Raw genomic sequence first — 24717 nt, forward strand, 5'->3', positions numbered from 1 at the left:
TCTGAGGCTAGATTTGAACTTAGGAAGAAGAGCCTTTTTGACTCTAGTTCTAGTACCCTATCCACTGTGCCACCTAGCTGCCCCAAGTCAGTCAGTCACCTAGAATTTATTAAGGGCCTAGCATGTGCTAGGGATTGTACTAAGTGTGGGGTATACAAAGAAAGACAACACCAGACCAAACTAAAAAACAAAGCAACAACAATTAAAAAAAACCCACACATCCCTTGCTCTAAAGAATCTCAGTCTAATGGGGGAGACAAGATGCAAATAACTATGTACAAATAAGATATGTATAAGATAAACTGAAGATAGTCAGAGAGGGAAGACACTAAGATTAAGGTGAGTTGGAAAAGGCTTATTGCAGGTGGGACCATATACTTATTAGAAAAGCTTCATGTATTTTCCTATCATAAATGTTAGCTTTTAGTTAGATACTTTTTATTGTATGAAAAATGTCCCTTTGCCTTCTCTTTTTTTTTTTTAATATAAATGAAGGTTATATTTTGTCAAAGACTTTTTGAATCTATTGAAATAATTATGTGACTTGGGACATTTTTGTTTATATAATTGACTGTTTTCCTAACACTGAATTATTTTTGCAAGCTTGACACAAATCCAACTTGGTAATAGTTGATAATTGTTTGTATCTGTTGCTATAATCCTTCTGCTAGGATTTCATTTGAAATATTTTTATCAGTATTCATTAGTAACAATGGTCTATAATGATCTCTCTTGGATTTAGCCTTCTCTACTTTAGGCATTAGGACTATATTTGTCCCATAAAAAGAATCTGATAGAATGTTTTATTTCTGAACTTTAAAGAATAATTTGTATAATATAGGTATTAGTTGCTCTCTAAAACATTGACAGTATTCACTGGCAAATCCATCGTGACCAGTGTTTTTTAATTTGGGAGCTCCTTTAGGACTAGTTTTGATTTCATTTTACAAATTGGGTTTAATATTTCTAAATCAAGATCTCTTCATCTGTGTATTTTATATTTTGGTAGGTAATCCTCAATTTTAAAAAATCTAGGTTTTGCTAGCACACCTTATGTAAAGTCTAGTGCTAGATATTCCTTGGAAAACTACAACCTTGTATTACTCTCTTCCTCTATTTTCTTTGCCTAAATATGTGATGCTGAACTTAGCTAGAAAAAGTAATGAAACTGTGTTAATTTGGTCTACTATAAATTCATGTAATATAATATCAACTATTTCAGCAATGTAACCTTTTACTACTTGGTAACAGATTCTCTATACCAGTCACCATGGCAGCTTTTCTAAACCTTTTCATCTTTTCTCAAAATTCTCAATCTCCTCCTCCCTCCACCTTTGATAAGGACCTCACCTCTTTCTTTATTAAATAAATTGAAGCAATTCACAAAAGTTTGTCTTTTCCTCTTCTCTTCCTTTCATATCTCTGACTGTATTTTACCCCTCTAGTCTCTGAAGAAGAGGTGACTCTTCTCATTGCCTAAGCAAACCCCTCTGGGAGGATTCCACCCTTTCCTGACATCACAACAAACTGCTCTCATTATCATCTCCATTCTATCTGCTGGCTCCTTTCCTGCTGCTTACAGATACGTCCATATTTCCTTGATCCGACTATTTCCACTAGCTATCATCACATATTTAAGCACTTGTTTTTATCTAAACCCCCAAAGTTATCTCCAACCTCTGCTTCTACTTCCTTTCCTCTCAATCTTCTAAATCCTTTGCAGTCTGGCATCCAAGCTCACCATTCAATTAACGGCAGTCTCTCTCTCTCTCTCTCTCATTACTAATGATCTCATAATTGACAAATACTGGCCTTCTCTCACTCCTAACCCTTTGCTTTGGAGCCTTTGTCACTAGTATCATTTCCTTCTAGATGCACTTTCTCCTTTCTAGGTTTTACTGACACTGTTTTCTCTTGGTTCCCCTCAAATCTTTACAATTCTTTCACAATCTCCTTTGTTGGATCTTCACGTGTCCTTTAAGACTCTGTCCTGAGTGTTCTCTTCTTTCTCAATTGGTAATCTCATCAGATTCTGTGGGTTTAATTATCATATCTATGAAGATGCCTCCCAGAACGTTCCTCATCCTCAACTTCCTTTTGGATATCTTGAACTGGGAGGTCTTTATAGGATTCTCAAACTGAACAATTCCAAAAAAATAAAAATTATTTTCTCCAAAACTCTCCATTCTTCTGAAATGTTGAAGGTACCACCATTCTCCTGGTCACCCAGTCTCAAAATCTAGGTATCATCCTCAGGTCCTCACTTGCACTCATCCCATATCACTTTCCAAATCCTGGCATTTTACCTTCACAACATTTCTAGTATAAATCCCCTTCTGTCTATTCAAGCAGTCATCCCCCCCCCCTAGTACAGACCCTCATTTCCTTTCCCCTAGATCACAGCCAACAGCCTTCTAATTCTCCATTCCAATCTACCCTCTACAAAGTTGCCCAACATATTTTCTGACTATGAAACATGTCTCCCCCCACTCCCCACACACGCTCACCACCCCCAGAAACTCAGTAAACTTCAGGGACTTCCTATTACCTCTAGGATAAAATATGAAGTATTTTGTTTAGAATTTAAAGCTCTGTAAAATCTGGCCTTCCTGCTCTACCAGTCTTACATTTTACAACTTTTTTCAGTATTATTTTCTAATGTGCTGTTCCCCCTCCCTACCCTGATGAAAATCAGCACAAAGTCCCTGTAGAGAAGATATACAACCTTATATTCTTTTCTTGATAATTGTATTTACTTACTGTACTTGTTTTTCTATTGTTTGAGGTTTTTGCAAGTTAAATAATTTGCTGCTCACTTCTCATTTTCTTTGTAGGAATGCTTTAAATGCTTCTATGTTAAAAGTTCATCTTTTTCACTGGTGATTTGGTTCAGATTTTCAGGATAAATTGAGTTGCAGTTTGAATTCTTTTGTTTTTTTGCTCTTTATTCATTCTCACGAATTGTTGTGTCTGTAGAATAATCTTATTTTATTGGAACTGCATTTCTTTCATAATTAAATTCTTTCATCTGACTGCAGATTTTTTTGTTTCTTTATTGCAACTGTAAATTTAACTACTGCATTCCTTAAGAGTATGAAACATTTTTTCTTGTGGAAGTCTGTGGATTCTAATAATCAATGTTTTGTTGTCCATACTTAAAAGTTTTAGACAACTTTATTGTGTATTATTTTATGATCCATGCATTCAGGTTTTTTATTTTCTCTGTTCTTCTGGAAGATCTATGATGCTTAAAAGTTAGCTTCATTTATCTTGACTCCAAGATTAATCACTTTGGCTTCTAAAGAACCTAGAAATCCTTTGAACATTGTTACCTTTTGTTTCTTTTCTGCCAAATTGACTTCTACTTCAGTATTTGGTCTTCCAAATGTCTGTCTCACTTTCCGCCTCTACTTTGCAGAAATTCTTCATTGTGTATTCAATTCTTCCTATTTTGTGATTTGTTTCCTCTTTAAATTCTGCAATGAGTTTTGGATAGTGACTTAAAATTCATTCCTAATTTTAAAAAAAAAGCTTTATTTCTTTCTATCTTTGGTTTGAACTTGTCATTTAAGTGACATAGAAAACTTTGTACCAAAGGAAATGAGCACATACTCTAACACTCAGGTGTCAGAGAGTTGCCTTGGGGCCACTGAACAGCTAAGGTGCTTTCCCATAGCCAAGTAGCCAGTATCCATCAGAGGTAAAACTTGAATCCAGGTCTTCCTGATGTCAAGGCCAACTTCCTATCTACTCTGCTAGGTGGCCTCTTTTTATTTCTCTTTTGGAACTTCTAGATTTTTTTTAATGTTGTTTCATTATTTCTGGGAAGTTCTCAGGATATTCTTTTCTCATCAGGTAATTTTACTTTATTTACCTTCATATTTTGATACTTACTCATTATACGGTTTTTTCTTTTACATTTTATTCACTCTTCATTCTGCCTCTATGATCCTCTCTGCTGGCTTATCTCCTTATCAGCTAGGATTTCATTCAGATTTTTTTCACTTGAACTTTTGGTCTTTCAGCCTTTGTCTTGTATTTCCAGCTGCCCGTGTCTGGTTTCCCTCCTCACTCCTTGACTCCTTCCTTTGCATTCAGTTTGAGCCATTGGTTGTCTTCAGTTTCTCCATATTTAGGGATGTCAGGGTCACTCAGACTTGGGTCTTTACCCAGGGCAAACTTAGGGGTAGGACAGAATGTGGGGGAGGGGAAAGGGACCACAAAAAGGATCTGTTCCTGCTTTGTTTCCAGTCTCCTCTTTCTTTCTTTCCCTTCAGGCTTTGCCTGACTGTTATAATTTGATCATATGTTGTTTTCTTTCTTTTCCTTAATAAGCTTATCTTTAGAAGTCTAAGCTCTGGAATAATCTGATTAGCTCATTAAGTAAATATTTAATTTCTAAAAAGTACTGCATTTAATATGTCACTATTGCTATATTTGATCCCATCAAAATTAAAGCTTTTATAATTACTAGCTTAAATCTACATTTTTCCAAGATTAGAATAAAGGCAAAGCACATCAAATACCAATTGAATATGATAATTAGAGCATGATACTAATGAAGCCAGGGACATGAATCTTATGTGCCAGTAGCTTTCCACAGAGAAAATATTTTATTTCATGGACACAGAATACTTTTAATTTTGGTTTGGCTATATCTCACAGACAGAAGTTGCTTGTCAGATGAAGAACAGGAGAACATGAATAGGTCAACACAGATCTATTACCACTAATTGGAAAAATTAATTCTACTATATTATCTCATAGTGAGATAGAAACATAATCTTGATATATGAATAACTGTGCTTTTTAAAAGAAATAAGGATCAGATGAATCATCTTTTTCATTATAAAATGTTGTAATTTTTCTTTCTTCCACTAGAGGAAGCAATGGTATAATTCTTACCATTGGGTGGATAAAAGACAGCATAATCTTCCATTCCTAGTTTTCCTATAAGAAGACCACAAAGATATCAATACAAATAAATGAAAAAAAAATTACCTATTTGATTCATATATTTTGTTAATGTAGTAACAGCAAATGGGTATTTATACTATTGCAATAAAACTGCACTATTTAGCACTCTGGAATTATTTTGTACAAAGATTTAGCAAACTTTTCTTTTTAATGAGTTCAAATAAACATTTTAGAAGAAAATTTAAAAATAATTAAAACAAGTGATTTTTTTTACTACCAACTATTTAAGAAATATAATTTATATATATTCAGCATGCTTATTACAAATAATTTTCATCAATTTAATGACGTCCCTCAAGCAACATTTTTTGTTTAATTTGAGTTTTGGTGTAATGTACTTTAGTGTGGTAAAGTGACATTTCCTTAAAATACTCTACAATTCAGATTTCTACCAACACCAAGTAGTACTCCTCCTAAATTATTTCAGATTAGTGAGGTCTTACTGTATATATTTAGATCCTATAAAAATTAAGATTTAAAGTTATTTTTACTCAAGATCTTAAAATATTACCCCTCTTGACAATGATAAAAGAGTCCCAACACTCATAAAACAATTGGTAGTAGTTAGAAATATGTCAATAAGGATTGACTAAGTATTTCCTATGTGCTTAATACCTAATGAAAACTACAGAGATATGGTAGAATTACAAGATATGATCCTTCCCTTAAAGATACTTCAAAAGGGAGACATGAGTAACACAGAACAATAGTGAACAATACATTATTCAATTGATACCTCAATGAATTCATGATGTCAGTGATGTAGGTACTCCCTTCACTGGTACAAACTGTAACCCATCCAAGACTTCCTTTCTTATCCATGCCCTCCCATAATTTCTCCTTAAGGGAGAAGGTCCCAAAGATTATTCTCTAGGGTTTTTCATATTTCATGGATATGAAATAGTCCTGTACAGTCCTTAGGATATCCGCCTGGTTTCCTTCACAGAAGATCTTTTCTGGTTATACCTTTCCAGGATGTTATCTTTTATGCCATTTCCTATGGTTGTCATTGTTGATAATATGCTGATGTCTACTTACATTTCTCTGCTGCCTTCTGAGTCACTTGCAATTAAGATTTTTTGAGGTCATGATGTACCACAATAACATTACTAGAAAAACAATGATATTAAAAATCTGTGGGGTGTGTGTGTGTGTGTGTGTGTGTGTGTGTGTGTGTGTGTGTGTAAGAGACATAGAGACAAAGAGAGACACACACACAAGAAATATACAGAGAAGACACAGGGAGGTAGGAGGGAGTGTAACATAGAACGATTGAAAGTGCTCTGCAGTTTATTCTGACTCATTCCCCTAGTTAGCTGCATATCAAAGAGCAATTAAAAATTGTATCAAATGGTTTATGATATAATTTCAAGTTACTTTGCCTCTGCAGGACTATGACCATAGGGGTAGGTAAGAGCTAATGGAATGAGGAGGGTCACAAATGTGGACATTCTGGGTGAAGGAGAGGCATGGAAAGGAGAATAAACATAATCTGTCTGAAAAACAATAAGCAGACACTAGTTTGATATGCAAGGGGAGTTTGGCTTATGAAAGACCTTGAATACCAGAATGAGCTTGGACTTAAGCCATAGGTTATAGGAATCATCTATCAATTTTTGAGGAAAGGAGTGACAAGATAAAAATGGCTTTAGAAAGATTAATCAGGAAGGAAGGAAGGAAATAAGCATTTATTAAGCACCTACTACATGCTGGGTACTACACTAAGTACTTCATGAATGTTATCTCATTTGATCTGTATAACAAGCCTGGGAAGTAGGTACTATAATTATTTTTGTTTTACAGTTGAGGAAACTGAGGCAGGCAGAAGTTAAGTGATTTGATCATGGTCATACAGCTAGTAAGAGTCTGAGGCCAGATTTGAGCTCAAGTCGTTCCAGAACTACTGCTCTATCCACTACACTAACTAGCTACAGCTAACTAAACATCCACTCAGAACCAGGATGCTGCATAAAAATATAGCTGAGACATCAGGCTAGAGACTGTTACAGCAATCCATATGTGAGGGGATGTGAGTCTGAAACAAGCTATCAACAAGAATTTATTAAACACCTACTGTGTGCCAGGCACACTGGAGATGTAAATACTGAAGCAGACAGCATATATCCTTGAGCGTATATCCTAATAAGCAACATGCATATATAATGCTTTTTGTATATCTATACAAAGCAAATAACAGGTAACCCTGGTAAGGAAGGCATTGGCAGCAAAGGGGGACCAGAGAAAACCCCGTTCAGGGGGTGGATCCTGAACTGAGTCTTGAGGGAAAGCAGGGATTCCAAAAGGGAGAGGTGAGGAAGGAGAGCATTTTGGACATACACATGAGTGTACAAGTACAAAGGCAGAGAGATAGGAGATGGAGTGCTGAGTGCAAGCAATGACAAGAAGGACAGCATGGCCATACCCTACAGTGTGAAATAATAGGCTAGTGATGAGGCTGGAAGGGTAGGATGGAGTCAGATGGTGAAGAGTTTAGATGGCAAGCAGAGGAGTCAATATTTTAACCTGGAAGTATTAAGGAACCCCTGGAGTATATTAAGTGACATGGAGCTGTGCCTTTGGGAAAACTTTCTACTTTGTAGAAGAAATATTAGAGTAGGGAGAGACTCAAAGCAAGGAGACCAATCAGAGAAGGCTATTGTAATAGTGAAGGTGAAAGGTAGTAAGAGTGATGCCTATGCAAAACTTATACAAGAAATGGTGTCAAGGTAAAATGACAAGTTTTGGCAACTGATTAGACATATGAAGGGAGTGATATTAAGGAGTTAAGGATGAGACCAATGTGATATACTTCAAAGTCTGAAAGGATGGCAGTCCCCTTGACAGAAATAGGAAAGTTTGTAAGATAGGTGGAAATATGATTAATTTTTATTAAGGACATGTTTAATTTTAAATGCCTGTATGACATAAAGTTTGAAATGCAGGTGAACTGAGGCTCAGGAGAGAGAGCAGAGTTTGATATATAGATCTGGGAGTCATCTTCATAGAAATGATCATTCAAACCACAGAAACTAATGAGGTCACCAACTGAGAAAGAATAGGGAGAGAAGGCTGCCTAGGACAAACCCCTAGGGTACACCGGTCAATACATTTTTGGATCAATATATTTATAACAAGGTGATTTACAATGAAAATTGTAAGTAAAGGTCAAACCAGTCATGTTAGAAGAATAATCAACAACATGGGTAGAGGAAAAAAAGGAATAAAAACAAAACAAAATTGTATACTTAGAGAACTGGCAAATAGGACTTACAAAAACAGATAAGATGCTATTTGTGGGGAGGGGGGTATTATGCACACAAATTTTGAGATACGAGTATTCGATGATAGCAATATTATATATAAATTTTAGAAGTGACATCCTGTGGAGAGCTGGGCACATCATGGGTCAGAGGTCAAAATCAGAGACATACATTGAATAGTCATTAAAATATAAGGTATAATTTAAATCATAATGGGGTGAAGCTACCTGACAAAAAAAGAGAAAAATAAAAAGACAAGGTACTGAGCTTAAGAGGTATGATTGCAGTTAGGGGGAAAGAGGAGTCATAAAAGGTGATTGAGCAGATAGCAAAGAGAATAAGGAGAATATAATGCTGAGAGTGGAGAGGTTTAAGGAAGTAGGATTAATACTATCAAATGCAGCAGGCAAAGCTGAGAAGTCATACATCCCCCTTGCTGGAAGGCTAAATAGTGAAAGAGGGTTATATACAGAGCTGAGTAGGTAATAATGGGAATTTCTTTCAGGTATAGGTTAGATTAGATAGCCACAGAGTTTCTTTTCTCCCGTCAAATTCTGTGAACACATGAGTAGAAAATGTAGCCTGTTAAACTGGACCCAGGTTTAGACCATAGTTTCCCTCTTCCATTTAGGACTTAAATTCTTCAAACTAATTTTTGACAAGAGAGAAATAGTAAGGGGGTTGGTGGGAGGGCATTAAATAAGAAAGACAAGAGAAGTAATTTTTTAATTTTGTTTAACAAAATTGTGATTTTTAAGTGTATTTCAAGGGCAGAGAGTTAATTTAGAGTAAAAAAATGAATCCATACAATTCTGTTATATGAAAACCTAAATAAGAACTTTAACTACAGTAAAAATTTCTGGTAAAACTAGAATTCTGCAAAAAACAGAAATAATTTTTGATAAGTCTGTACAAGATGTACCAAAAGTTTTAGTGCAATTTTAAGCAATTAAAGCTTAAGTCTTAAAAAACTGCTCTCTTTACATCAGTTACATTTTTACCTCTTATGTATGACTTTGGTGGTGAAGCACTATTGTAGGCAAAGTGTCCTAATACAGATGTATCTCGGGAGAAACATAGTAATACCTGTGGAGAACATTAGAAAAAGAAAAATTGGAGCAATCTTACAAAACTAGTTAATTCAGTATGCTATTACTGGAAATCATATTTGTGAAACAGAAGCCATGCCCTATATTGGAATACTTGTAGTAATTTCCAATACTTGGGTATGGAAGTGGTCAGTAGCCAAAACCAGCTGATGTTGTTTTTAAGATTCAGAGAATTGTTTTATTTTTAAGTTTGTGATTTTTTTATTTGTATATTTGTTTTTATACAAAAAAAGTGTCCCTCTAGTTTTCCCTACTCAGATATTCCTTGTAACAAAAAATTAAAATGTGAAAAAAATAAAAGCAGTTCAGACAACCAACCAACAAATCAAACAAGTCTGAAATTATACGTAATGTTATACCCACAATCTCCCACTTCTGCAAAAAAGTGAAGGAAGTTTATTTTCTTATTTCTTCTTAGGAGCCAACTTTGGTCATTATATTTAATTACACAGTATTCAATTTCGGATCTTTCTTGTTGTTTTTCTTCCCACTAATATTGTTGTAGTTATTGTATATACTGTTTTCTTGATTCTGTTTTCTTCAGTCTGCATCAATTCATCTATATTTTCCATGGTTGGCTGAATTATTTACAGAATTTTAAAACTAGAGGAGATCTTATAGACTTTTCACTGCATACTATCAATCTTTCAATCTCTATTTCATCATCTGTAAAATGAAGAGGTTAGACTAGAGAATCTCTAAAGCTCCTTCCAGCTCTAACATTTTATGATTCTATTCTACCCAGCACTTTAATAATGGCAAAAACTATAGGCTAGTAACATATCATCACCAGAATAAGTAATTTCCTTGATGCCAAATTTTTTCCTTATAGATAAAACCTGGGAAAACAGTAGTTTCAAAAAAGTGAGACTGTATAGCAATCTTCAGAAATAACTGAAAAAAATATTACAAATAAATGCACTATTAAAAAAAAAATTAAACTCAAGGGCCAGAACACAAACACAGAATGGAGAAAAGAAACAAAAACATAACATAAACTTAAATATTGAAACTTAAATGCCAAGAAAGAAAAAAAAAAGTATGCCATATGCATAGCAAAACACAAGAGGATTCAAAATATGTAACAATAAATTTTCATTTCAAGGAAGTCTGTATGATAAATAATACACATTGTGTTAAAAATTGTCCATCTTTTCTTTGCTTCCTTATAAGTTTTCTTTTATTTTCTGCTGTGCACTTTTTTACTTTGTTATTTTTCCCTCACCCTATCCCCCAAAAGGCTACAATAAAGTATAAATGTTTCTCTATAGCTATATATATATACACATATATACATATATAGACATATACTTCCCCAAACATATTCTACTTTGTTTTTATGCTGGTGCACATTTCTTGTTTCCTATCCCTCCTGCCTCCTCTACTTTACTTCTACCCACTACCTTGTCCTCCTGTGACTTGCCTACCCCCTTCCAAGGATCCTCCCTTATCCTCCCATTCCCATAAATCTAAAGACACTTCTATACTGACCTTTTCCCTATTCTTTCACCCTCCCCTTTAAAGATCCCTACCTTGTCCTCTCCTCCCTCCCTATGCTTCTACCGTTTTATTTTTTCTGAATTTAGAAGTCTTTTATACTCTTCTAAATACACACACACACACATGCACACTGTTTAATTTTTTCTGAATTTAGAAGACTTTTATAACTCTTCTACACACATACACATACATACACACACACATACACACACACACCCTCTTAAACCCATTCCTGATGAAAGTAGGTTTTTAGAACTACCAGCCCTCCTTCCCCATCTAATTCCTCTGTATTGATTCTTCCTCTTGCACTTCTCATTTGTATAAAATAATTACTCTTTTTAGCTGTTCCTAAATGATTTTACTTTTAAAATTCATATCATACTCAGGTTTACCCCAATCTTTCTTATGAGCTACCCAATTAATAAAAATTTTAGACATACATTTTACATATAGAAAATAAATGTACTATTATCCCTAAATGCACTGCATCCCTATCTTTCCAATCGATACCACTGAATTACTATATATATATATAAAGAAGCTCAAATATACTTGGCAACCAACAATAATAAGCAGAATGAAAACAAGTGACCAGAAATTAATATTACTCTAACTTTTCACTCAAACCAATCTGCACAGTCTTTCTCTAAATAGTGACTGAGTAAGAGCAATTCAGAAGTACTGGTTGCTCCAAATTAAATTCTGTTCAAATGGGCAATTCTGACTAGTTTGATAGAAAATTACTATTAGGTACAGTTTTTAGAACTTCTGTCCCTGCATGTAACTAAAGTCATGTGAAAATAAAATTTAAAAAATGATTAGAAAAGAGAGGAAAAATATAATGGGTTTCTTTTATATACAAAGCTTTGAATTTTCTGAGATATCTCTCTCTCTCTGTTCTTACTCCTTTTAGACTTCTTACCTGGCTACCAACACCATAAAATTCAGCGGGAAGAATTAAGTGATAAAGCATTTGGCAAACCTCAAAGTGCCATATAAACTTTAGCTATGATCTGGGATAGGATTAGGTTTGCATACATTATTTAGTAAATATTCTTAGTGTAACAGAAAAGTACAAAAACAGGAGGTAGAGTCCAACTCTGAAACTTCAAGTAAGTCATTTAACTTTTCTAAACTCATTTCTTTATTTGTAAAAATTGAGTCAGTAATGATACCTTCCTGTCTTATTGGGCTGTCATGATAAGGCACATGAGTATTATTAGCACTAACAACAAATTTTATGTATTTAAGTACAGTTATTTTTGTACCGTTCATATCAACTACACAAATTAAAAGCTCTCTGAGATCAAAGATTTTGTTTTATTCATCTTTTAACTCTTTATTTCACTAGCACAGTGCTCTGCACAAAGGAGGCACACAGCAAAATGAATGAAACCAGAGAATGAATCAGGGAATGAAATGCTATTAAAAAAATTTATAGACATTTTTAGTGGAAAAAGCACTAGGGTTGAAGTCGGAAGACTGGGCTCTCAAATTTATCAGCTATATAACCATGACCAATTAACTTAAGTTCTAGTCTAGGCCTTAGAGCCTTCACTACCTAATGAAGATAATATTTGTACTGCCTACCTTACATGGTTGAGAGAAAAGTCCTTTGTAAACCATAAAGCACTATATAGATGCAAGATATTACTACTACCCCACAGAAACTCCCAATGTGCCATTCTTGTACCTCTCCCCTACCAAGAGTCTATGCCATAGTACTTATTGTATCAGGTCCAAATTTTTCATCCTGGTGTTCAAGGTTTTCCTTCTGCCTCCACTGATTAACATAACCATATTTTCTATGCCTCTGCCAAATGGTAAAGCCTCAATGAAATTAATATTTTTTCTTACACTCATTTCCTATATTCAGTCTTATTTGTGTCTTTCCTTGTTCTATCTCTCAACAGTTATTAGCCTCTTAGTTCACCAATTCAGAGTCTATCCATCCTTCAGGACTTATATAAATGAGTAATTATAAGTAATTAAATAATTTAAAATGTTTAATTATTTTAAGTAATTTTTATTTTAGCCCACAGTGATTTCTTTCTTTCCATATTTCCCTTCAGTTAACACTTAGATGGTTTGAAGTCTAAAGATGTTTTCTTAGATTAATGTTTTTAAATGTATAAAATAAAATACATACGATAATGAAGGAAATCAATTATAAAGAGTCATCTTTTTTTAGGTTCATAGACTACAGGTTAAGAATCCTCTGCTTTAGAATATAAGCAGTTGGGGGGAAAGGAAGCTGTTAGTTCTAAGAGTCAAAAGGTTTTTTAGCACCAAGTCTGGAAAAGTAGGAGGACAATTATGTATAATAGTATTGTTTTTGGTAAAAATAAAGGTAGGCTTATAGAATTAGGTTGTTATTCTTATATGGTTTGAGAACTTGCTCTGAAGGAACTTCCAATGGCAAAGTTCCAAAAATATTTTGAGCAACTGAAGTATCTTTGAAACATGTGTAGGGAAATATTCCAACTAATAAATGTCTTAAGGATGTACTACATAGAGAGTACTATGCTAGGGAGTCTCTGCTTTTACATCTAACTGGGCAAGGTGGGGGAAGAGCAAGGGGGCTTTGATAAGTATCACTTGATATCTAATGGAATTAGTATGGAAAAAGAGAAAAGGGCCCAAAGTAGGGTTTAACGGGTGAGAAATAGATGATAATCCAGCAAAGAAAACTGAGGATTAGTCAGATGTGTGGAAGGAAACCTATAAAAGAGTAATGTCATTGAAGCCAAAGAAAAAGGAGTGATTAAAGAAAACTGAGCTGAAAAATGGCCATTGGGTCAGAAATTAGTGATTTTACAGAAAGCATTTTGGGTATAGTGGTGAAGTAGATTTTAGAAGAATGCAAGGAGTTGAGAAATAACATTTGAAGAAATGAAAGCAATGTGTGTCAACAGTCTTTTTGAGGAGTTTGGCTACAAATGGCAAAATAGGCATAGAGATGCTAACTTGAAGGGATTGGTAGGATCAACAATGTATTTGAAGGATGAAGAAGGCTTGGCATGTTGCAAGACAACAGTAAAAGAGCTAGTAGATTAAGAAAGACTGAAGATGAGAGAGAAGGGGAATGATTGACAGGACCTTAGGCATCTAACATCCCAATCCTAGTCCCTAATGGGATAGGTAGCTGTTTACACACAATCTACAGTTTCTATTTATATGCTACCTTAAATGCTTCCAGGCGTGACAAACCAAGGATTCATCCTTTTACCTTTAGATATAGCATTAGAGGACATTCATTCCTCTAGAAACGTTAATTTAGTATACTAGCCTTCTCTGCATGACGTTCGGACACTCCTACATAATACTAGGCAAATGGCCTCCTGTTAAATGCAGGTTAGACTCTTATTAATCTATCTTCTTGATACTGTGTTGATTTTTAATAGGGAAGGAGCACTATTTAATCATAAATTAACATACACAACCAAAGGATTTTCTACTGTAACCTGTCATTTTCTTAAAGAAGCACAAGTAAGAGACCATTGCTTAAATCTAATCTATAATTCTTTGAATAAGGTAATTTTAAAATTGGAAGGTGCTCCCACAATCTACTAGTTAAATTCCATTTTATAGCTGAGAGAATGAAGACCCAGAAAAATTAAGTGACTCACCCCAGACCATGAAGCTAATTAATAGTTATGAGGACTAGAGCCCTGCTCTACTGCTTCCCAGGTCAGTGTTCTTTCTGCAGGAGCATTCAAACGGTAATTTGGATTTGTGTATTCTGGCATGTTTTTTTAAAAGTCAGTATTCTTATATTATTACTGCATTTCACATACTCTACAACATATTTTAGCATTTGATTATCGTCTGCCTTATGTTTTCTTTTTCTGAAATAAGTTCATGTTCATTAGCTTTATCTCTTCAATAATACTATGACAATGTTGAGGATAAGAACACACAACCAAATCTCATTTATTCAGCAGTCAGAACTCTGACAACCTTAACAATCTCCAACACAAACCTAGAAGGGGAAAAAAAGCCCCTCGGTTTGGAAGAAAATAATTGCTATAGCCTTCAGGCCCAATGACTCAGAATTACCTATTAAGTAAGGCAATTCTTTAAGAGTGGATGAGGAGATCCTGAGGAAAAGTGAGAAGTGAAAAAATGACAGTGGAGGAAGTAGAAGAAAGACTGTATAAAAAGCAGTTTGGTATTGTTTATTACAGCAACATAGAGACCTATGATTCTTAATTGTCCTTAAACCCATCACTACATTAGAATCACAGAATGGTAGTGCTGAAAGAGCCCTAGAGATTATCTGGTCCACTGACCTCATTTTATAAATGAGGAAATGGGTATGGAAAAGGTTAAGTGTCTTGAGTGAGAGCATACAACTAGTTAGTGGTGTACTTATACGAAAATCCAGGTATTACACCTTAGGGCCCAGCTGTCTTTCTAGTGCACCCTGCAGTCTAGCACTGTGACAGTACCATTCTATTTCCTGCCTCCATATCTTTGCATGGGGAGTCCCCACATGCTTGGGATGTACTTTCTCTTTACCTCCACATCTTGGAAAATAAAAAAATCCTTAAAAACTCAGGTCTAGGGCCACTGTAAGGCCTTTTCTGATCTCCCCAGTCAGGCCTTATTTATTTGGTATATTATTTTGTATATATTGCTATATATGTGCCTCTTGTTTCATGAAATAGAACATAAGCTCTTTCAGGGGGGAGACTTCCATTTTTGCCTTTGTAGCTCCAGAACTTGGCACAGTATCTGATACCTAATAAGTGCATAATAAATGCTGATTGTGTGATGCTTACAATGATGACCCTGAGTCATCAAGGTTAATTATGCTAAATGCTATTTAATGTCAATGAAATATATGAAACATTTTACAAAGACTGCCAAAATTTTCAAAATATTTGTGTATGTCATTAAAAGGGTAAGCTTCAGTTATCTAAATAATTCACTTATGTTTAGCAATTCATTCTGAATGATGATGAATAAATGAGGCATTTATATGTCGGGATCATAAATTTGGAGCTGGAATGGGCCTTAGAAATCATCTACTCCCACTTCCTCATTTTGCAAATTAGGAAACTGAGGCTGCATTGGTATCTACTCACCCTCAACATAGCACCTTATAAAATCCTAGACATATGGCAGGCTCTTAAAGAATGCTGAATATAAATTAATGTTTTAGAGAGAAAACTTAAGGGAGGAAAGTGAAAAGATAAAAGCAAAAAAAGAAATAGGAAAGAAGAAATTAAAATGGATTAACTAAAAAATGGAAACAAATAGTAGGCAAGAGACATGGAGATGTTCCCCATTAAGAGAAAAGTGTCAAGCACTGTAAATATAGAACAGAAAGAAAAAATCCAAATAAATGGAAAAATACAAAACCTTGCAATCTGTGGTAAATTAGTTTTAATTGCAATAGGCTTAAAAAAAAATTGTCTTTGGGTAGCCTGGATTTTCCTGTTTCCTAGTTAGCTAGAATTTCTGCTGCAAATATACTGAAGGGAGGCAGGTTTCTGCAAATAAAGGTCTATTAGAATTACCCTAATATACTGTATTGTCATAGGATGTGACAGAGAACTTCAGAACAATTTCTATGACAAACATCAACTTTTAAATTAGCAAGAACATGGGAAGAGGCAATAAGCAGGAACCAGAAGAAGGATTTTGTTTCTGTTTTTGTTTCTGATCTTGAAAGAGGAATTATCGACACTATTAGCCATGCCAGATGTTCAAATTAACCCAAATCAATGAACTTGGTGAAATTTTAGAAATCTAAATCATTGCTGAGTATTTAGAAAAATTTTTTTCAGAGACCTCATTCATAGCATGAAACTATACCTTTGTTTAAACAACCTCCAATCTCATAGTATAATGTAATTTTCAAATTAAAAGTTATTTCCTTTAATCATATGCTAAACTACATATAAAGAAGTATATATCCAATTGTTACTAATGAAAAGAGCAAAATATTGGGCATAATAAGTATTTAAAGAGTAAAGTTTGGAAGACAATTTGTAAAAAAAATTATGAAAAGTAATTCTGGGCTTTGGAGGCCAGGAATAAGCTAGGCTGTCAGGGAATCATACCCCACACAGTTTGCTACCCCCACCCAAGTTCTCTGAGAACAAAATCTGCCTTTTTCTATCTGCATCCCTAGCTCTTAGAACAAACAGTGCTTGGCATATGGTAAGCATTTAATAAATGTTTTTTCATTCATTCAATTTATCTCTCAGAAAATTTATACACCTTTCTCATTTTTTGCTAGTATTAATAGTGCCTTTCTCTATTCCCTCCCATCACTGCCAAACTCTTGAATAATCTGTCATGTTGCATACTCGTTAGTCTCTTCTAAAACTTTTACAGAATCTATGCCACTTTCCAGACACTGTTCTCAGATCACCAGTGACACTGACAACTTTTTTCAGCGCTATTGATCCATCTTTCTGCTGGATACTTGATTTCAGACACATCATACTCTTGTTCTACCTCTCCAAATACTGCTTCATCTCCTTTGTTGGCTCTTCACCCTTTTTCTTACCAAAAGATCTGTCCTCAGGTCTCTTACCTGCTTATATTTTCTTTGCTTTGGCATTCCCATTTATTTCCATGATGTGAACTATAATATCTATGTAAATAATTCCTAAATCTTTGAGTTTCAAATTTCTTATCTCCTACTTCTTAGCCTTATCCTTCTACCTCATGACTACCTCAAACTCAGCACCTCCCAAATTGACCTCATTATCTTTCCCTTCTAAATCTCATTTCCCATTTCACTTCACCATTTCTGTCCGTAGAACTATCATTTAGAAGATTTTCATTTTTGTAACCTTTCAGTCATCCTTCTCTTAAGCAAGTTCTACTCATTCCATCTTCCTGGCATCTCCATCCTTGACTTCCTCTTAATTCACATGGCAACCACCATAGATTAAGACTATTATCATTTTCATACAGCAAAAACATTATCATTACAAAAGCAAAACAGTTGATGTCTTCTTGTCTCCTCACTCTCCTCAACAATATAATCCATCCCTCATACCACAGAGTAAATTTTTTTCCACTCAGAAATCAACTCATTGAGAGACAGAGTAGCCAAGTATGCTGAGTTCTGGATCTAATATCAGAAAGACAAAGGTACAAATTCTGTTAGAAACATTTAAAAATAGTGGAGAAGTCATGCAACCTTTCTTAGTCTTGGTCTTGATTTCCTCATCTGTAAAAAAGGGATAATAGTAACACATAACTCAAAGGACCAAATAAAACAAGGTCTATAAAATGATTTGTAAACTCCAGAGTGCCTCAACAATTACAATTATCATATTCATGTCACTAATCAGCTCAGGGGTCTTCAGTGAAGTCTTAATTGCCTATTGAAAGAAGTTCAAAGTCCTTGCCTGGCAATCTGATACCATGCTGCTTTTTAACTTCCTGCCATGTCACCCTCTTCCACAGAGGGGGAGCTATGTGTATCACTCTCCGCTGTGAACACACACTGTGCTCTTATGCCCCTGGGCCTTTGTTCATCCTGCTCCCTAGGCTTGGAATACCTTCCTTTTCCTTTTCTTTACCTCGTTGAATTTCTTTCCAAGAAGTTTTTCTTGATTCTCCTGAAGACTTCATATAACACTTCATTTTGAAATTCTCTAATCAACTTATTAAACTTCACTTACAGCACATGCCAATTGACTCTCACCTAAATTTTGTACCTACTCAACTGGCCAGCACAGTGCTCTGCACACAGTATTTAACAAATGCACTGAATCACAGTATTTCTAAGAGTGCTGGTAAGCTGGAAGAAAAGGAAGATCTGTTACCTAGAGGGGCAACTTAGTGGTAAACCTAATCTGCCAGTACTTCTGTTGTCTCAAAGCCAAAGGAGCAGTGGGAAGTCTAGAATGGTAATGGTAAAGTGCTAGTCTGTGACTGGTATATCAGGTACATTTGGGTATATGCCATATTCTGGCATGAATGACAAGATTATTTATCATTGCTGTATTGAATGAAAGCCCAATGACTTTACATGTAAAGGTACAATTATATCTCAACTATGAATTTATAGAAAAAATGTTTGCCAACAATATGCCTATTTTTGTTGGAGAAATTTTCTTTATGTATAAAAACTAAGTGAAGATTATCCTTCAGTTGAGTATTAGTTTATAGGTAGCAATGATTTCCTTAATTTTTAACTGGAGCACTTCAGAATCATAAGACATTTAGTATGGAAATAGAATATACTATATATATAGCATAAATACACTTAAAACTTCTTCATTTTGCTAAACAGTTAAAGAACTATATTTTCTTCAGTGAAATATACTGAGAAAGCAAAATTATTTAAGCAATAAAAATCATATAAATGAGAAATAAAAAAGACCTAATTAACCTCTTTATTAGTATAAAACTACTCCTATATCTTTTATTTTCTAGCATTATTACCCAAACATATTTGGAAAATCTCAAAGGATTAATTGTCAGGAATGTTTCCCTGCTCTCTCCTCCTCCCCAAATACTGAGCACTATTTGTTGTTGCAAATTTCAGAAAGTCCAGTGCTTTGGGTTAAACTGAATATTTAACACTATTGATGGCAGTGTCAGTACTCCCACCTGCAAACTCAGGGGAATAATGGAAAAAAATCCAGAAAAAAGAGACTTCTGCTGGTTTCTACTTCTTGACTGATTTAGAAATTCGATCATCTCTTATCAATGCACCTGTAAGAAAGAAAAAGAGGTGCCAGACCTAGGATGCATTTGGACCTCCATCAGACTATGTTCATGGGCACTGAAATGCTTACGCTTACCTCATCTCATGTGCTGAAGAGCAGTAGAAACAATGTGAGAAGACTTCTTCTGGGCACACACTAACTCCCACTGACACAAAACCCATTGCATTTCAGCTCCTCTGTGTTGTTTCAGATTTTCTCAGGACATCAATTCCCCCCAGAAGTGGTTTACAAACTTTAGGCATCTTGTTAACTCTTACAGACCATCAGAGCCATTTAGTTCCTGGGCAAGTATTTACTAGAAACCTGACAATGCTAATACTTAATTTTTTGGGGGGATGAAGGACACCAAGAGGATATATCTGAACAAGTTTTTAAACTTAGCTTCAATTTAAAAATATTGATGAAATTTATTAGTTTTTATGCCAGGTATTTTACTCATAAACAATAATGAAGTAATATGACTAACTAAAATTCAAAAGCTGTCACGCAGTGAACACTCAAACATTAAACAAGAAATGAAAAAATTAAATTAATTTGATAAAACACAATCCTTGATTATATTGAATATTTATCTTCTAACTTCAATACTTCAAAAGACCTGTGCTTTCCCTTATGTTGGTATTCCTTCCACTAACAGAGCTTTTCATGACACTGTATACGGTTTCATTAGCCTCTGTGGTCAAAAGTTTGAACATATATGGCCACATATTTTTGTCATGGGTCATCCGGGATTTAGAAGGACAGCTCCTCACCTATCAGTCAATTATTGGACCTATATTTATTTAAAATCCCAAATATCATATGACAGTTTATCTTAAGAGCTTAATTTACTTATCAGAAACAGAACATTATAAAATTGTTAAATTTGTCAAAATGTTGACAAAGAATTAATGTTAAAAGACATGACAGAATTACAAATATATATGCATGTGTACATATCTAGATATCTAAAACTACATACTATTATAAATGTAAAAAATAATAAACTTAATCTTAGTTAATCTTAGACTTAGTCTCAGTCTTAGTAATGGGCTGTCTTCTCCTACCCATGGATGGGACATGAAACATTCTAAATCAACATTTAATTTCGTATACAGTTTGAAACATGGAAGTTCAGAGGGGTGACATGGGCCTACAGCATGGTAAGGAAAAGTAAATATACTTCTATCATTATTGATAATTAAATATTCAGGATTATGTTGACAGGTATCACTTCTCAAAGGAAAACCTGTAAATGATAAATACAGGATTTCTTCTGTCACATAAGTTACATGAAATTTCAAATTAAAAGGAGTATAAATCATATAATGGTAACACTAGGGATACAAAAGGGGGTGGGGAGAATCTATGACCTAAAGGAACTTGGAGTCTAATGGAAGAAACAACATAAAAACAACTATGTACAAACAAAATATATACAGGATAAAGTGGAGACAGTTTCTGAGGGAAAACACGAGCATTAAGGGGACCAGGAAAGGTTTCTTTCAGAAAGAGGGATTTTAGTCAAGGCGTGAAAGAAACCAAAGAAGGAAGAGGCAGGAATAAGTAGAGAGAGTATTCCAGGAATAGACGGATAGGAGAACAGCCCATGAAAATGTACTAAGGCGGGAAGACTGAGTTTCCTGTAGGAGGAACAGCAAGGAGGTTGGTGTCTGGCTCACAGAATATGTGGAGGGGAGTAAGGTGTAAGAAGTCTGAAAAGGTTGGAAGGGGACATGGTTGTGAAGTACTTTAAGAGCCAAAGAGAAGCTTTTATATTGATTCTAGAGGCAATATGGAGCCAATGGAATTTATTGAATAGGAGAGTGACATGGTCAGGTCATTACTTTAGAAAGATCCATTTGACAGTAGAGTTGGGGGTGGATTAGAGTAGGGAAAAGACTTGAGACAGGGATACCAACCAGAAGTCTACATGTGAGATGAGGTCTTCACTGGAGTAGTGTCAGAGGAGAGAAGGGGAACTATTGAGATATAGCAAAGGTAGAATTGACAAGATTTGGCAACTGATCGGATATGAGGAGTGAAAGAGAATGATGACTCAAGAATAACATCCAAGTTACACTAGAAACACTTAAATATTGGTACAGATAAACTACTAGCTTTTTGTTTAAATAGTTAATTGAAATCCTCATCTACCATGAATCAAAAAGGCTTATTTATGTGCTTTTTTTCTACTTTCATAGTTACCACTCAACTGTATGACTCCTTGAAGGAAGAATCATATCTTTTTTTTTTCTTTTTGGAGGGCAATTGGGGTTAAGTGACTTGCCCAAGGTCACACAGCTAGTTTTTTTTGTGAGTTAAGTATCTGAGGTCACATTTGAACTCAGGTCCTCCTGACTGCAGGGCCAGTGCTCTATTCACTGCGCCACCTACCCACCCCGTATCTTATTTATCTTAGTATGCTGCATAGTTTAACATAGTGCTTTATAAACAAGAGTTGCTTAATATATATTGGCTTAACTGAAATAATATGAACTTGATAATCCTGGTGCTTCCAGACCTAAAGGGAAAGAGTTCGTCTATTTCAAGCTTTTCCAGCTATACAATGAAGAAGCTAAGTTGGGGACAGCAAAACATGCCATTACTGCTCACTGAACAATATTTTGATTTTTTTCAAGTAACTCATTTATCAATTAACAAGTATTTGATAAATGTTTACATGCTGGACTCTGGAGATACAATGATGAAAACCAAGCAGTCCCTGCCCTTGAGGAACTTATATTCTATTGACATCTGTTTGATGTCAAAGAATTTTCCATTACCAAAAAAATTCCATTATTAACGTTGGCACAAGAAAATCCTTCAGGTTGGTTAATTTTCTTTAACCAGTAGATTTTTAAGGCTATATTATAGGTTAATTTTATATAATACTGTGTCATATTAGCTTATTTTTATTAACATTCAACTTATAAAATACCCTACCATACTTAGAGATAACCTTTCATAAAGGGACAAATGGGACCCACTAAATTTATAGTAAAACCACTGTAAATCATCATTCATCAATTATTCTATTTTCAAGATAAGGACTTGTAAGCAATGAGAGCTAAAGCCAGCAAAGACTGAATTATACAATAAAAAAATAAACCCAATCATTATGGAGAGCAATTTGGAACTATGCCCAAAGGGCTATAAAAATATGCATACCCTTTGACCTAGCAATACCACTTCTAGAGCTGTATCCCAAAGAGATCATAAAAATGGGAAAAGGACCCACATGTGCAAAAATATTTAAGAGAACTGGAAATTGAGATGTCCATCAATAGGGGCATAGCTGAACAAGTTGTGGTATATGAATGTAATGGGAATACTATTGTGCTATAAGAAATAATGAACAAGAGGACTTCAGAAAAGCCTGGAAAGATTTATATGAACTGATGCTGAGCAAAGTGAGCAGAACCAGGAGAATATTATACATAGTAACAGCCACAGTCTGCGATGATTGATTTTGATAGATAGATTTAGCTCTTCTCAGCAATGTAAGAACCTAAAACATTTCCAAAGGACTCATGATGGAAAGTGCCACCCACATCCAAAAGAACTATGGAGTCTGAATGCAGAGTGAAGCAGACTATTTTCTTTTTTTGTTTGTTTTTTTCTTTCTCGTGGTTTCTCCGATTTGTTATAATTCTTCTATACAATATGACTAATGTGAAAATGTTTAATTGGAATGTATATGTAAAACCTATATCAGACTGCAGGCTGTCTTGGGAAAGGGGAAAAATTTTAAACTTAATGCAAGTAAATGTTGAAAACTAAAAATAAATAAATTAAATTTAAAAAATAAGCCTAAAGCACTTCCCTTAGATACAAAAAAATTTTTTTGCAACTACCTCAACATTTATTAAAAGGTAAATGCCACCAGAAATGATCACATAGAGTGTTAATCTTATCCTAAAGGCTATAGGAAAAGATGTTCATGTAACTCTATCTTTTCCTTGTTAACTGAAGGGAAAAAAAAAACCATTTTTCTGTGGAGATGGGGTATATAGATGTTTTGCAAGGGAAACACCATCATCTTATAAATATAGAGAAAACTGTTATGAAATCCACTTTGGCCTTATTGATTTTTTGCAATTTGAATGCACAAATAGGCTGGTTCTTGGTTCATTAAGTCAGCAAACATTTATTATGTGCCTACTACATTAAGCCTATGGTCTAATAGGAAATGAAAGATTATATATACAAATAAAAGACTATGCAAATTATAATATGATAGGATAAAAGCTGTGATGATAGATGATCACTTCTAGCTAGGAGAAAAGTAGTAGTTTCACAGAGGACATGGCATCTGAGCCGGGCCTATCATCAGGTAGAATCATATAAGCAAATGTGTGGAAATGTTAAAGAGTATCCACAGAAAACTCCAACTCATAAAGTATCTAAAGTACTATTGTATGATATCACATCATGTGAATCACTGACAAACACTAGATACATCAGGAAAATATACAAAGGACAAATTCAGGAAAATTTCCTCTATATAGTATCTTAAGCATAAATTTATTCTTGTTCTAAAAGGATACAATCAGGAGAAATAAAATACACAAGAAAGCAATAGACAAACAAAAGCAACTAAGAAGTAGGATCCTATGATGAGTGACCACTAATGCTGACATTTTTTTGATCACAGGAATGAAGTTCAAAGAAGCATAGTCATAAATACAGGTGAAATTAAATTGTCCTTGGAGAAAAAGTTTCCTCTATCTGAAAATTATAAAGATTTCAAAAATATAAGCCTGTTAGCCAGTCATTATTGCAAAAGAAGAAATATTAACTTTGAGACTGTTTTTTTTTTTCTTAACAGCTATTAATTTGTGCTCAATGTAGCCATGGAAACTCATCTATTTTGCCTTCATCTTGTGAAGTAAACAGCATCTTTACCTCTGATGTCTGATGACATAAAGAAAAGGACAATTATTTTCAGACCTGAGAGGTTACAACCAGATTGATTTTTTATAAAGAAAAAGCACTGATTTTATATTAAAATCTTACGAGAAAATAAGCAGAAACAAAAATCATTTCTTACCAAGGTTTAAAAGACACCTAATCATATGCAGTCACATACTAATTAAATAAAAATTATTCCTAAGATTTTTTATGCTTTATACCTGCAAATAATATTTACTTTTCAAATTTCAACCCCTGTAGTGTACTAGTAAT

At 34.4% G+C, this 24717-nt stretch overlaps 1 protein-coding gene across 3 annotated transcripts in view; it reads right to left on the reverse strand.

Moving 5' to 3' along the window:
• Positions 1-24717, reverse strand: part of TBC1D19 (TBC1 domain family member 19) — a 144117-nt gene that overhangs the window by 36598 nt on the left and 82802 nt on the right. For all 3 annotated transcript variants that reach the window (XR_011164570.1, XM_069068830.1, XM_069068828.1), the window contains exons 14-15: positions 9239-9323; positions 4906-4950 (exon numbers count right to left, since the gene is read on the reverse strand). Coding sequence is in view for 2 of the 3 variants with exons in the window: in XM_069068830.1 (XP_068924931.1) it covers positions 4906-4950; positions 9239-9323 (130 nt within the window). In the remaining variant the exon portion in view is untranslated. The remainder of the gene's footprint in view (positions 1-4905; positions 4951-9238; positions 9324-24717) is intronic.

This window comes from Petaurus breviceps, unplaced genomic scaffold, assembly GCF_028583685.1.
Source record: "Petaurus breviceps papuanus isolate PSGF00001 unplaced genomic scaffold, PetGlider_PUasm1.0 140, whole genome shotgun sequence".
Taxonomy (NCBI): Eukaryota; Metazoa; Chordata; class Mammalia; order Diprotodontia; family Petauridae; genus Petaurus; species Petaurus breviceps.